The 15,797-nt window shown below is 42.2% G+C and overlaps 1 protein-coding gene across 1 annotated transcript in view; it reads right to left on the reverse strand.

The window, feature by feature from the left end:
• The window catches only part of drosha (drosha ribonuclease III), a 164,092-nt gene extending 148,346 nt beyond the window's left edge, over window positions 1-15,746 (reverse strand). Inside the window, exons 1-6 of the mRNA XM_073024273.1 lie at window positions 15,569-15,746; window positions 12,180-13,144; window positions 8,107-8,187; window positions 4,929-5,172; window positions 2,878-3,019; window positions 260-423 (exon numbers count right to left, since the gene is read on the reverse strand). Coding sequence (XP_072880374.1) covers window positions 260-423; window positions 2,878-3,019; window positions 4,929-5,172; window positions 8,107-8,187; window positions 12,180-13,138 — 1,590 coding nt within the window. The 5' untranslated portion in view covers window positions 13,139-13,144; window positions 15,569-15,746. The remainder of the gene's footprint in view (window positions 1-259; window positions 424-2,877; window positions 3,020-4,928; window positions 5,173-8,106; window positions 8,188-12,179; window positions 13,145-15,568) is intronic.
• Window positions 15,747-15,797: the final 51 nt, after the last annotated feature.

Here is a 15,797-nt window from a genome sequence, read left to right on the forward strand (position 1 = left end):
TTCTCTTTCTCTCTCCACAGATGCTGACTGACTTGCTGAATCTTTCCCTCATTTCCATCTTATTCAGCAGCCTGGTTTAATTTTTGCAGAAAATTTATGACACATGAAAAACAATCCTAATTTCAAGATTATAATTTCATTGAGGGAGGGTTTTTTCTCACAGATTTATAGAAATCTACAGCTTGGAAAGAAGTCATCTGTCAACGCATATCCACATCAGCTGTGCACTGCAATACCAGCTGAGAAAAGGCTGACAAACCTGGCCTGGATCATTGTACCACAGCTCCTCATGCAGTCGGTCAGGGTGTGCCTTTCGACGTTTGATTTCTTCAATGACATCAATAATCTCGGAATCTGAGCTGCATGTACTGCTTCCACTGCTGTCATCATCCGAATCACAGCCCGAGTCACTGGAGCTGTCCTCTGAGTGACAGAAATCAAATTAACGTTATAATTAATGATAGATCACTGGGGTGATGGGAAAATACAAAATATCTCTCCGAATACAGAAATGAAAAGGTGTGTACTTCCACAGCAACTTTTCTGCTTCCCCCCCCCCCCCCCCCAAGAACTTTATAAACAATGATGAACCTTTAAAATCCAGTCACAGTTTTAGTTTAGAAAGTATGGCAGGAAGCTCCTACAAGCACCAGAAGTGCTGATGGCAATCCAACAGATGTAACAGATAGGCAGAGCCTGTCCTCTTTCATCCAAAGCAGGTTGCAATGTTTCATATTTACAGAAATGAGAATATTAAAGTGAGACACAGGTGATGACAAAGGACAAGTTTAATTGTGTACAATGGTTTGGTTATTAGACTCTCCATTAAGCAGTTCCAGAATGGATGGAGATAAAGGTTGATACAGGCATCAGCTTCTATAACCTGCTAGAACCACACGTCCCACAGCAGACAGAACAGACTGAGGATAAAGAAAAAACGCAGCACGGCTCAGAAAATTCCTGCTATTATGTGGTCACCGCACTCCCACTGTCTGTGAGGAGGTCACACTGAGCATTTTGAAACAGATAGAAATGACCACTGTCTCATTATATGACAAAATGGCCAATTCATGGTAACAACCCTAATAAAATGTCAGAGCTACTCAGCAGATCGGACAGTGTTCTGGAGAAACAGACGCTGTCTTGCTGAGTATCCTCAGCCATTTCTTTTATCTCAAATTTTCCAACATCTGCAGCATTTTGCTTTTCAACAATCTCAATAAGTTAGTCCACACCAGATGCAAACCATAGTAAGGAGAATCATCAGTTCTATTGGGATTTATATCAAATGCCCATATCCTAGTGAGCTAGTTAAAACACGTGTTCTTTTACACTTAGCAATAAAATGTACCTAGATCTAGTTTCTACATATAAGTTTTTTTTTAAATATTATTTTGTTCTGGAACATTGCCAGGGGAATGTTGACCAATATTCCCTTAGAATATAAGTCTGACTTGCCCTTGCTATCACCACAAACTGCCTTCCTCCTCCCCATTTCCATGTTGTTGCCCTTTAAATCTGAATTACTATAAATCTGAATGAGTCCATGTTAATGACATGCCGTCGTTAAGTGCAATTACAAAGAAAGCACGGCAGCACCTCTACTTCCTGAGGAGTTTGCAGTGATTCAGCATGACTTTGACAAACTTCTAGAGATGTGTAGTAGGGAGTATATTGACTAGCTGTATCACAGCCTGGTATGGAAAGACCAATGCCCTTTAACAGAAAATCCTACAGAAAGTCACCGGCAGAAAACTCCCCCGCCACTGAGCACATCTTCAAGAAATGTTGTCACAGGAAAGCAGCATCCGTCAGCAGGGATGCCCACCACCCAGGGCACAGTCTTTTCTCACTGCTGCCATCAGAAAACAGATACAGGAGCCTCAGGCATCATACCACTAGCTACAGGAACAGTTATTACCCATCAACCATCAGGCCCTTGAACCAAAGGGGACAACTTCACTAAACTTCACTTGCCCCATCATTGACATGTTCCCACAACCTATGGACTCACTTTCATGACTCTTCATAATTTATTGCCTATTTATTTATTATTTCTTTATTTTTGTATTTGCACAGTTTGTTGTCCCTTGCACACTGGTTGAACGCTCAATTTGAAGAAGTCTTTCATTTGATTCTGTTATGGTTGTTATTCTAGCATGAATCTGTTGAGTATGCCCACAGGGTTGGATATGGTGACATATATGTATTTTGATAATAAATTTACTTTGAACTTTGGTTAGCAACAAATCATAGCACTAGGAAGTACCCATCAAAGGTTCCAGGAATATAGTAAGAGCTATTTAATTATGTTTTATTTTGGATTTGCAGCAGCCAGGATGTTTTGCTTCAAAATGAGGGAATGGACCTCATCAAAATTAACCTGGATGTCTACGGTTAATCCATTTACTAGACAACCCGCTGAGCCATTGAAGAACATAGCATCATATATTAACAGCAAGAAGCCAGCTCATCACCGCTGGTTTATTTGTAACATGCTCCATATTACAATGTTGGTAATATTCTTATACCCTCTATAATCCTGCATTTATTTCTCCTACAAATTCAAGTTCTTCAAGGCTCTCGATGAACCTGTATTTGCCATCTATAGGATATTGTATTACAATCCAATGACTCGTTGCATTCCAAGCTTTCTGTAAGTTTTCTTCAGATCCTTTTGCCAGCTGCCTCACAACAAAATTGTTATTGCCTTCTAAGTCATCTGTCTTCGATTCAAACTGAATCCTCAAATCTTCTCTGCTCTAAGAATTACCCAATCCATTCTCTCTAATCTCACATTCAGGAACCATTCAAGTAAATCTCGTGTCTTTTGAGAACTTGCCTATATATTTTTGCGTACAATCAATTTTTCCTCACCTGGCTCTTCATCCAGTTTGGTTTTTGGGGGTTCCCATACAGGTCGAGCAGCTTTAGCCTTTTCCTGTCTCTGTCCAAGTTCCTCTTCAAACTTTTTATAAAGGTTTCGTAGTTTACTTGTGCCGACAACAGTAGAGTCTCCCTGCAACATTAAATGTTTCTTTCAATGTCTAACACCCTTAAATGAGAAACATTTTCTGCATAGCTAAATACAGAAGAGTGTTTGCAAAACTGTTAACCTTTAATTTTTCTCCACTTCCTAACTTCTGATGCCATGTAGACTTGGCACGATCTTTCTAATGACCACATGGATTTCTCCCAGGTGATCCCGTGTCCTTCTACATCACAAAAAATGTACTGGTTCATTGGTGAGTTATCTGCTGTAAGTAACCTATGGCTCTGGTAAGCAGGTAGGAGGATCTTGGGGGGGGGGGGGGGGGGGGGTGTTGGGTAGGGAACCTAAAATGGGCACATGAGACAGAACAGGTTTCAGGGAAATAAATGGGGAAATAGAATTGATGGGATTTGGGAATACGCTGAGTTAACATAACTGCATGTGCTGTATGGCAATTCAAAACATGAAGAAGAAAATAGTCAAACCACACAGCAGAGAACATGGCCACTTGGCACACCATACATATGCTAGCCCAATCTAGGCCTCATATGGAGCCAGTGATCATTAATGGAGAATGTGTGGAGCAGGTTAAGACCTACAAGTATCTGGGAGTACAGTTAGACGAGAAGCTAGACTGGACTGCCAACACAGATGCCTTGTGCAGGAAGGCACAGAGTCGACTGTACTTCCTTAGAAGGTTGGCGTCATTCAATGTCTGTAGTGAGATGCTGAAGATGTTCTATAGGTCAGTTGTGGAGAGCGCCCTCTTCTTTGTAGTGGCGTGTTGGGGAGGAAGCATTAAGAAGAGGGACGCCTCACGTCTTAATAAGCTGGTAAGGAAGGCGGGCTCTGTCGTGGGCAAAGCACTGGAGAGTTTAACATCGGTAGCTGAGCGAAGGGCGCTGAGTAGGCTACGGTCAATTATGGAAAACTCTGAACATCCTCTACATAGCACCATCCAGAGACAGAGAAGCAGTTTCAGCGACAGGTTACTGTCGATGCAATGCTCCACAGACAGGATGAAGAGGTCAATACTCCCCAATGCCATTAGGCTTTACAATTCAACCGCCAGGACTTAAGAACTTTTTAAAAGCTATTATTAATGCTTTTTGAGATAGTGATTTAGATGCATATCATATTTTTTACTGAGTTAAGTATTGTATGTAATTAGTTTTGCTACAACAAGTGTATGGGACATTGGAAAAAAGTTGAATTTCCCCATGGGGATGAATAAAGTATCTATCTATCTATCTATCAATGTAGAAACTATTTAATTTAGCTTATGCTAACAGTGTTTACCATATTTCATATTAACCATATAAGAACTTCCATTGAAAGACACTAAAAGCATTGTGCACTGTATCATTCTTTAATATTAAAGAATAATAAAAAATAAAATAATAAAAAATAAAAAGAATATCAATTTAATAATTATCTTCTTCAATAATAAAAATAATGTACTAAAAAGATAGAAATAAATTTATGTAGTTGATTTCAAAATTGATAAATTACAAACGTTTGTACATTCAACTATACAAATTGGACCGTTTTCTGTTCTTTATAAAAAATGGCTGAGACCTGAAATTTAAGACTTTGACAAGCTAGCCAGACAGAAGTTGTCTGCATATGCATGTGCATATATAACTAGAGGTCACAATCACCAGCAGATCCAACAGGGAATCTGGGAGAAACTTTACGCACAGAGCAATTAGCACCTGCAGAACTCATCATTACCAGGAGTGGTTGAGCTGAAACGAATAGATGCATTTAGAGAGTTGAAACGAACAATGAACAATATGGAGAAAGAAAGCAGGATGTGGTGATGTAATAAAAAAAAGGTTGGGAAGAGCGTGGGCAGAGAACAAATGCATGCGTTGACCGCTTAGGACTTGTGTTTAACACTTTGTGATCGCATTTAATGCATCAAGTGCCTTACCACCTGGTCCATGGGATCGCTGGAATAATAATTCTCAGAGTGAGTGCATCGTATCCAAACCGGCTTTGTACTTAACAGGACCTCATCCTCTCGCTCTTCTTCAATTTTCTCAGCAAAGGTGATCTCTTCTGGCTCTTTGCTTCGAGTGGCTGGAAGAGATTTCTCCTTACTTGAACTGTGGCCAGATCTTCGGTCTCTCTCAGCCTCCCAATGAAGTCGTTTCTTCTCTCTACTACTTGAGCGGCTTCAACAAAAAACAGAATGATCTCATTTGCTTTCAAGACTTGCAACATGAAAAACCTTGGCTTTCTAATCAAATATTCATTACATTCTCTAAAAAATGAAATGATTGCTTAAGAAGAAAAACATAGAACAGCAGATGCAAAAAAAATATATAGTTCTGTGTCAAAGTCTTAGGCACACATATATAGCTAAGGTGCCTAAGAATTTTGCAGATCACTGTATTTGTCAACATGGAGCAGAGTGAGTTTGTAAATCCAGCGGGAGCAAAGGATGTTGGGAATGATGAGGGGAGAGTGCTGCGGGAGGGGTGTGGGACAGATGGCAAAGAAAGAGTACTGGGGTGGGGAGAGGATGGGAGTGGCACGGGTGCACCCAGCCGTAAGTCACCAGGCAAGGTCATCTGATTCCAAACAATTGGTTTATTGATCATCACAGAATGTCTCTCTGATGCTTCCTGCTCCCTTTCCCATTCCCACTCTCATTCCACATAGAGACTCTTACCAGAATCAGGTTTATCATCACTCACATATGTCATGAAATTTGCCTTTTTTGCAGTAGCTGTACAGTGCAATACAGTACTGCGCAAACATCTTCGGCTCCCTAGCTATACGTGCTGTATGTTTAGAGTCAATTTTGAAAACTTGGCTCACTTTCTATATTCAAAGAGTGATCCATTTGAGTTTAAAACTTTAAGAAGAATTGGCTAGTTAGATACAATGAATATCCCATTGGCACAATATTAAAAACAAAAGAGTATAACATTAAGATTAGGTCATTGTCCGTAAGATTATAATGAATAAACAATAATCAAGTTCACGTCCTGCTCATTCCCTCTGACTACATACGTACAACCAAACAAAACAACGTTCCTCCGGACCACAGTGCACCCACAACACACATACTGTGTGTCACATAAAACAACATATCACCATCAATTAATAAAATTCAAGATGCAAACAGTGCACTACAGAAGTAAACAGTAAGTAGTATAGCTCGCTGTTCTAGTGACGAGACCTCGACGGTGGCAGGGTATTCATTAGTCTCACAGCCTGAGGGAAGAAACTGTTACAGTCTGGCAGTCCCAGTCCTGATGCTCCTGTACCTCCTTCCTGACAGAAGTAGGTCCAAGAGATTGTGGGATGGGTGGCAGGGATCCTCATCAATTCTTCGGGCCCTTCACCTACAATGCTCCTGGTAGATGTCACAAATGGGAGGGAGATCGGGGAGATGTTCTCAGCAGTTTGTACTATCCTCTGTAGGGTCCTGCGGTCTGTTCCTGACCACACAATGATGCACCCACAGGAGAACATCCTGTAAAAAGCTGTTAGACTGGGGGCAGGGAGCAGTGCACACCTCAGTCACCTCAGAAACTGCAGACGCTGCTATGCCTTCTTGACTAGTGAGGAGTCCAGATTAGATCATCTGCGACATGCACACCAAGGAACTTTGTGCTCTTCACTCTCTCCACAGCAGAGCCATTGATGTGCGATGCAGAGTGGTCAACCCGCTCTTTCCTGAAGTCCACAATCATCTTTTGTCTTGTCCACACTGAGAATCAGGGTGCTGTTCTCACACCTCCTCTCTGTACACCGACTCATCATTGCTGCTGATGAGGCCAACCACTGCCAGGTCATCAGTGAACTCGATGATGCGGTTTGAGCTGGACCTGGCAGAGCAGCTGTGAATCCCTTTGAGCTGAGCACAGTCCTGGAAGGCCCCAGCACTTAGTTTAACAATTTGCTGCCATCTCCGACTAACCTGAGTCTTTCCATCAACGATAACATTACTGCAACTTCAAGGTTAATAATGCAATAATTTATTTTGATAATTGCATGATCTTAAAATCTATTCTGTGTTAAATCTGGCACTAACATAGCAGTCCACGATCAACTCATTGTGAGAGATCTGTTCCCAAGAAAAGGAGTAGCATAAGTGAAAGAATGCCACCGTGTTCTCCCAGAACTGTATCAAAACTAATTTTTTAAAAAAATAGTTCTTAAGTGTTTTATTATTTTTGAATGTCAAAGACACACATTGTTGTAACACTATACATATTTTTAGCAGATGCTGAGCCTGGGGATGGGCCTCCACAGCTGTCAAAACCTACTTGTGAGTGCAGCAGCCTAACTATACTGAACTAACTTCTAAACAGTGCTCTGAACCACATCAGAACCAACAGTGTGACCCGGAGGCACACAGCCATCAAAATCAGGACAACAGAAGACCTGCGCCATCACAGGTTTAGAATAGACAGCTTACATCGGTAAAGAAGTCAGAACTGGAATTGGTTTATTATTGCCAATGTGCTGAGATACAATGAAAAGCTTGTCTTGCACACTGTTGATAAAGATCAAATCATGACACGGCGTCTTCAGGTAGAACAAGGTAAAATATTAACAGATGCAGAATAAAGTGCAACAGCTACAGAAAAATTGTAAAGCAGGAAAACGATACAAGTGCAAGATCATAACATAGTAGATTATAAAGTCAAGAGTCTACCTTATTGCACTAGGGAGCAATTTAATAATCTTATAACATCAGGGTAGCAGCTATTATTGAGCCTGGTGGTATGTGCTTTCTAACTTTTGTGCCTTCTGCCCGATGGGAGAGGGGAGAAGAGAGATTGTAGGGGATGGGTGGGATCTTTAGTTATGCCGGCTACTTTACTGAGTGAGTACAGATAGAGCTTATGGAGGGGAGGATGGTAAAGGCACCTTAAACAAAAGTACACTACAAAGGGATTCATAGGAGAGTTCTGAAAAAAAAATGTTAAGCCATTTAAAAAGATAACTGTGAAGTGTGTATTGAGAAGCATCTTTCTGTCAGATGGACAGCAAGATTTGCCTTTTGGCCAAGGGCTTGGCTGATGATGACAATATGATTAAACAATGTCAAAAACATCTGTGAAAGAATTGAAAAGGTAAGAAAATCTTACCTGCGCGTCCTTTTCCGATCCCTCCTGTGCTGCCTTTCATAGGAAGGAGACCGGTAGATATCACGATGTTTATGTCTCTCCCTGAGAAACACAAAGTAGTTCAAAGTAAATCTATTACCACGTATGTATATATTACCATAACTACCATGGAATTCATGTTCTTACAAGCATTTAGAGGGAAAGTAAAGAAGTACAATAGAATTTACAAAAAGAGCAGACACGTGACCAGTGGAGCGCCTCAGCAATTGACACTGGGTCCAGTCACAAACAAGGGACCTGCAGATGCTGAAAATCCGAGCAACACACACAAAATGCTGGAGGAACTCAGCAGGCCAGGCAGCAACAACGGAAAAGAGTATAGCCAACATTTCGGGCCGAGACTCTTCATCAAGACCCATCGTTCTTTGTCACCTGTATCAAAGACCTGGATGATAATTTGGTTAAGTGGATCAGCAAATATGCTGATAACAAGACTTGGGGTATAGTGGACAGTGAGGAAGGTTATCATGGCTGCGAGGGGATCTGGACCAGCTTGAAAAATGGCGGATGGAATTTAATGCAGACAAGCGCGGGGTTTTGCACTTCAGGAGGACCAACCAGGGTAGGTCTTACACAGTGAACAGTAGGACACCGAGGAGTGTGGTCGAACAAAAAGGGATTTGGGAATACAGGTCCATAAGTCATTGAATGTGGTGTCACAGGTAGAAAGGGTCATAAAGAGAGCTATTGGTACATCGGCCTTCATAAATCAAAGTATTGAGTCCAGGAGATAGGACGTAATGTTGAAGTTGTATAAGATGTTCATGAGGCCTAATTTGGAGTATCGTCTGCAGTTTTGGCCACCTACTCACAAGAAATATGTAAACAAGGTTGAAAGACTACAGAGAAAAATTTCAAGGATGTTGCTGGGTCAAGAGGACCTGAGTTATAAGGGAAGATTGAACAGATTGGGATTTTATTCCTTCGAGTGTAAAACATTCAGAGGAGAGATTTCATGGAGGTATACAAAATTATGAGGGCTATAGATAGGGTAAATGCAAGCAGGCTTTTTCCATTGAGGTTGTGTGGGACTACAACCAGAGGTCATGGGTTAAGGGTGAAAGGTAAAAAGTTTAAGGGAAACGTGGGGAAATTTCTTCACTCAGGGTTGAGGGAGTGTGGAACAGGCTGCCAGTACAAGTGGTGCAAGCAAGCTCGATTTTGATGTTTAAGCTAAGTTTGGATAGGTTAATGGATGGTGGTGGTATGGAGGGTTAAGGTCCCAGTGCAGGCTGATGGGAGAAGGCAGTTTAAATGCTTTCAGCACGGACTAGATAAGTCGAAGGGCCTATTTCAGTGCTGTACTTTTCTAGGACTCTAAGACATAGACAGAAAAACAACCAATGTGTAAAAGAAGATAAATTGTGCAAATAAAAAACTATAAACAGGAGTTGTAAATGAGGCTGCAGGTCGCGCAGTCAGTTCAGAATTTTGGTGAGCGATGGCTGTTCTTGAACCTAATCATTATATTTATTTCACCTTAAAGTTAAGTGGGACTAACATCACAGAGGGGTATCCACTCTTCTTAACACATCATAACAAAAGTAAGTTTAAAATGAATTTCTTAATACCCCCATATATTCACCCAAAATTACACTCTTTCTCGGTTGTCAATAGCATTTTGGATTTCCTAACTGAAAATCCAGACACAGTCCCAACATATCAAGCCCATGATCTGTGAAAGACACTCAGCTTTTGCAGCAAGCATCAAACCTAAATTAACTTGAACCTCAACCTCTGGTGTCAGCATGGGCCAAGTGCAGGGCTACACTTAAGCTGTGATGCCTTTCCAAGCATGCAGAATGCCAACATCCATTGCTCAAGGTCAGATCAATTTGAAATTCAATGGATCTGTTACCCTTTCGAAACTTTGTACATTCTAAAGTTAAACACGAAGTGGGCCACTTGAACTAAGTGTTTGTCTGAAGTACTTTGATCACGATTAGGCTTTCTAGCCATTGCTCTCTCCTTGAGGCTGCATACATTTTCAAGGTTTCTGACCCCACAAACGAACAAGCCCGTGCGCCTGCCTGTGAGCAGACAGAATAAACTGCAACACAGGGCTCTTAATCAGGTTAAGATCAAATGCCAAGGTCTTCAATCTTTTTGTGAAAAATCTCAGTACACAAAACTGAAAAAGGAAGAGAAAATACACATTCTGGTAAATATTATCAAAAGGTTGCCCTACCTCCCTATGTAACACGACAGATTAGTCATGTTTAAGGAATACGGATTTTAGCATCTTACCATCTGACACCTCAAGGACATCCTTAGTAAATTATAGCTGAAAGGAATACAGGTCAACTTTCACTAATCTGGCACCATTGGGACCTGCAGAGTGCCGGATTAGTGAAAATGCCAAATTACAGAAGGATCACATTAAGCAATAGCTAACTGCTTCATCATACCTTTAAAATAGCATGTAAATCAGTACAAGTTAGATAGTAATGAAACAGAAATATTAAATGAGTAGCAAGTGAAATCTTGATAAAGTAATATACTGTACAGGAACAGATAAAATAAAGGGTACAGGTAAATGTACAGGAATTAACTTATACAGACCAGTTGAGTACTTCCGCTTCTAAAGTGAGACGTTTAATATTCCTTCAGGCAAAGTTACATGTTTGCAAGTGTGGGGTTGTCAGGATCATCAACATCTTCATCTTGAAAAGTGAGTGAAGCATCAGGAACTGGTGCTGAAACTGGTACAACAGTTTCTTCAAACACTGTTGATGATGGTGGCAGCACTTCTGGGTGAGCAGAAGCAGAAGTCGGAGAAAGGAAGTCTTCTATACGCCACATTTCACGCGACCGCCAGGCGGCCGGGGATTTGGCGCTGGGCTCTTCCCTCGCAGTTACTGAGGGAAATCTCGTAAGTTTCTTTTCCTCCGATTAGTAATATGCTTAAATTCAGCGGGTCGCCACATCTGATCTGAGGTCGTAGGCAGAAGAAAGTGGAGTGCCGGCTGGACGACGCCGGAGGGCAGTGCGCGACTGCCAGCAGGCAGACTGACCCAGTGCGCGCCAGCTCCCCCTCCGCTGGCGGGTGAGACGGGCGGGTGCCGGGCAGCTGCGCCTCACGCAAATGATATTAATAAATGCAGGAAGACAAGCAGGAATCACCTGTCTGTGCTCAGAAGAGCGCGCCAACACATGAACAGATCTAGCACAACCAAAACAATGCGCAGCAGATTGGTAGGGTGGCCAGGGAAACTTGAAATTACAGTTGCGTGGAAAATTTAAAGTCAGTGCCGGATTATCGAAGGAACCGGATTACAGGTAGTCGGATTAGTGAAGGTCGACTGTCATGGGTTTCAAAAATGGTATGAAAAGACGTATTTCTTAACTTAAGTGTTAGCTTGCACATATAAATTATCTAACCCACTCCAAATACTACAAACTGTGAATTATATAATCCGAGTTTAATAATAATCCATTTTTAGTACATATATTGATCACTTTTTGTTTATTAAGCCATTTGCTTGTTTATTTTATTTTGCTTCGAGATCCAGCACAGATCAGACACTTCCGGTCCAACGAGGCACACCACCCAGCAACCCACCTCTTTAAACCGAGCGTCATCACAGGAAAACTCATAACGACCAATTAACCAAATAACCAGTACATCTTTGGAGCATGGAAGGAAACTGGAGCATCCAGAGGAAATCCACATGGTCACGGAGAGAACATGCAAACATACAGATGGCACCGGAACTGAACTCTGGAACACCCCCGAGCCATAATAGCATCGCGCTAACCACTGTTACCATGGCAACCAAGACCAAGATTTGTAAGACCTTAACTACAAAGGAGCTTCTTCAAAATGTTTTAACTTCATTCTGAAACTAGCTAATTAACTGCATGGGGTGACTAAAAATCAGCAAACACCCTGTCACATCCCAAACTGTTTTAGAACCAATGATGTTTGGGAGATTGCTGCAATGGAAGAAGGATAGCAGCCAAACTTCACTGACGACTTCCAGCACTGCAGAAGCACCTCCTTTTAAAACCAAAGTCCAGTTCCCGGTCCTGACCTGCTGTGATCACGGTTCCTGTGCCGAGGCGGAGATCTTCCCCGTTCGCGACTGGATCTGCGGTGACCGCTCTCCGCCCTCCGCCGCTCCGGGCTCCTCGTCCTGCGCTCCCCACGAGACGAGGACCTGCGCCTGTCGCTGTGGCTCCTGTCACCGCGGCCCCGGCGGTGATGCTCGTGGTGGCGGCTTCGCTCGGGCGAGCGCCGGCTGCTGGATGACTTCTTGGCAGGGTAGGGCTGCTTGTGGTGGAAGTGGTCGGGAGGGAGGGAGCCAGGGCCCTGCTGATAGGCCGCGGGTGCAGGGCCCTGCTGATAGCTGCTGGGGCCGGAAGTCGGGGGATAGCTGCCAGCATACTGCTGAGGGGGGTAATGCTGTGAGTAACCCATTGGGTATGGAGTCTGATAATTCATCTGCTGGGGTGCGATGAGGGGTGGAGGGGGCTGTGTCGGCAGCGACGGCATCATGTGGTGGAATCCAGCTTGCCTGTCAGGGGCTCCCGGGACCACGGTTGCTGCATTTGGCAAGGGAGGCGCCTGGGTAAAACAAGGCAACCCAGGGAAGCCCTGGCGCACCGGTGGGCTGGGAAAAGGAGCCCGTGGGTGCGCGGAGCAATCCTGGACGGCATTCTGACGCGTATCCACATCACTGGCCTGGGGCACGCTGGGGGGGTAGGGCATGAAGCTAGGAGGAGCATACGCCGTGCTTGGAGGGTTTGGAAACCGAGGAGGGGGAGGCGGAGGGGGAGGGGGCGGCAGAGGCAGTGCTGGAGGGGCGACCTGCTGCTCATAGGGGAAGAATGGCGGGGGCTGCTGTGGGTGGGGAGGTTGAAAATTTGGAGATTGGTAGCTCTGTTGAGGCATTCTGGCTCCAGAGGTCCCCCTACCTCGAGGCCCCCCAACTTTAGGGACAGTGCAATGGCCTGTGTGCGTAACTCCAGCTCGTCCTGGATGAAATGACATGATTTCCTTTAAAAAAAACACAAAATTAATTATTAAAACATAATACATCAAGACTAACCAGATCTTGATCTACCACATGCACAATGTACTTCTACATCCAGTCCACACAAATTCTTTAAAGAAATAACAGAAGAGACTGACCCACACTACAACAAAGATTTACAATGATTTAAAGGAACACTCCTGTTAATCCATTGACTTTTAGAATACCATGAATAGAGGAATGCCAATTGGCAAACTGTGTCTATGTTACTCTAGTAAGGCCGCATATGGGGTATTGCATACAGTACCATTATAAGAACAAGGCTTTGAAGAGGGTGCAGAAGACACTGCCTAGATTACAGGGCATGTACTATTATGAGAGGTTGGACAAACGTGGGTAGGTTTCTCTGGAGTGGTGAAGGCTGAGGGGAGATGTGATTGAGGTTTATAAGGTTATTAGTAGACTGACAATATTTATCCCCCGGTTTGAAATATCTAAATCCAAAGGGCAAGCATTTAAGGTGAGAGGGGATAATTCAAAGTAGATGTAAGGGGTAGTTTACTTTTACACAGAGAGTGGTGAATGCCTGGAATGTGCTGCCTGGGATAGAGACGGATACATTAGGGACTTTTAAGAAAATGGAAGGATATGGACACTGCATGGGCAGAAGAGATTAGTCTAGTGGGCATCTGATTACTAATTGGTTTGGCATAACACTGTGAGCCAAAGGCCCTGTTCCTGTGAGGTACTGTTCTATGTTCCCTCTTCCAGAGCTTCTCAATGCTTTAATCCCCTGACCCTTTCTCCATTGCCTTGTAATATTTTTCTTCATCATACATTAACAAAATACATTCTTGAAGTTTTTATGTATGCATAGTTTCTTATAAATTCTATCCTACTTCCTTATTTTCCAGTAAATGCCTGCAAGAAAATGAACCTCAAGGTATTATATGGTAACACCAACGTACTTTGATAATAAATTTACTTTGACTTTGACAATGGAATCTGCCTTCATCAACATCTGCAGATAATACATTTCAGATACCAGCCACACTTTATAATCAATGAAGAATATCCAAGTTGCCATTTCTACTGTAATATGGGAATCACAGAAGCCAATTTGTGACATACAGCGAGCTCCTGACAAACAGTAACATTACAAAACCAGATGGTACGTCTTACAAATAATGAATGAGGTAATATTGACCAGTCACCAAAAACACCTTCGTTTTTCGTTGAAATAGTGTCTCAGGATCTTTCACATCCAACTACAAACAGAAAAACTATCAAGTTAGACAAGATCCTGCCACAAAATTTAAGACTGAACAGCCTAGTAACTAAATTTTTATTAATACTTAATTTTTGTTTTGTGCCCAGTGTGAATATTAATAGGTTTATCATTGTCATTTTAATTTCTTTACTTTTGTTTAATTATCATGAAATTGACAGCACTGACTCTCTCCTTTTGTTTGGATGTCCAGTGGTTTCCAGATGTCCCAAGAGTAGTACCGGTTAGCAAAAGCATCACATCCAAATTAACAGTCTCCAGATGGTGACTGAGAGAAGGAAGGAGATCAAATGATTGTATCTTTAATTAACAGTACTGGCTGAGACAACTTAAGAACCGAACTTTGTACTGTTGTCCGATGTCCACTTCCATATAAGGGACAGAAGGATCTACCCTTTTAAGTTTTTCTACAGTGGATAAATCAACTTAATACTTTGAATGGAGAACTTGCTTCACAACATCCCACTATAACCTGCTACATATACTTTTAAAAAAATGCTACTGCTGAACGCCATTCATTCCAGCGACCTACACAGAAATGTCAAAGTTTTCCTAAAATAAATATGAAATATAGCTTTATTACAATGAAGCTATTTTAAGGAAACACTATTCAAGGTTGCGGATCGACACTGCATTAACAAAACAGAATTAGCTTTATATTACATGAAAATTACTGTTTTCTAAATTAAAATAGGACTTAGCTCTAATCGACTAGTAATAAGTCATGTTAGATTGCAAAACCTATTTCATTTGTTTACTAATCGATTGTTCTAAACATGCGGCTATGAAATAAATGGTAGAAAATGGCTATCGCGCTGCCCGACCCCGAAGAAAGACCGTTTACTATAAATGGACGGGGTTGAGAAAATAATAATAATGCAGGAGACAGGAAGAAAACGATCACGCATGTAAAAAGTGTGTTTTACGACCTCAGTGCCAAATCAGTTACTTAACAATGATGCATTATTTTGAGGAGCAGGCAAAAACAGCCGGTAGTTTATGCAATATTAAGCCTCCTCAAAATAAATCTATGTTCTTGAGTTTGTCTGTTTTTAAACATGGCCAGGGAACTCGGGATAAGTCGTCTCCTGGTCCAATTGCTTTACACTCCCCACGTTTATTCCACCTGTAGTTGCATCGCTTTGTGTGTTCCCCTTACCTTAAAGAGAATTCCTTATCTCTAAGCACCACAAATCAATGCATTACTCATGAAACGGATTTTAAGGCATTAAAATTACATATAATTCTGCAAGTGCATGCTGGTGCAAAATTGTTACAACTGTTCCGGTGCTTCAATCACAGGAAACAGATGCACAACCATTGAATCTCTCGGAAGTGCCGCCCATCATCTCTCCCTATTGGCCACAAGGCGGTAATTCCGTTTAGGG

This window comes from Hemitrygon akajei, chromosome 20 (assembly GCF_048418815.1).
Source record: "Hemitrygon akajei chromosome 20, sHemAka1.3, whole genome shotgun sequence".
Taxonomy (NCBI): domain Eukaryota; kingdom Metazoa; phylum Chordata; class Chondrichthyes; order Myliobatiformes; family Dasyatidae; genus Hemitrygon; species Hemitrygon akajei.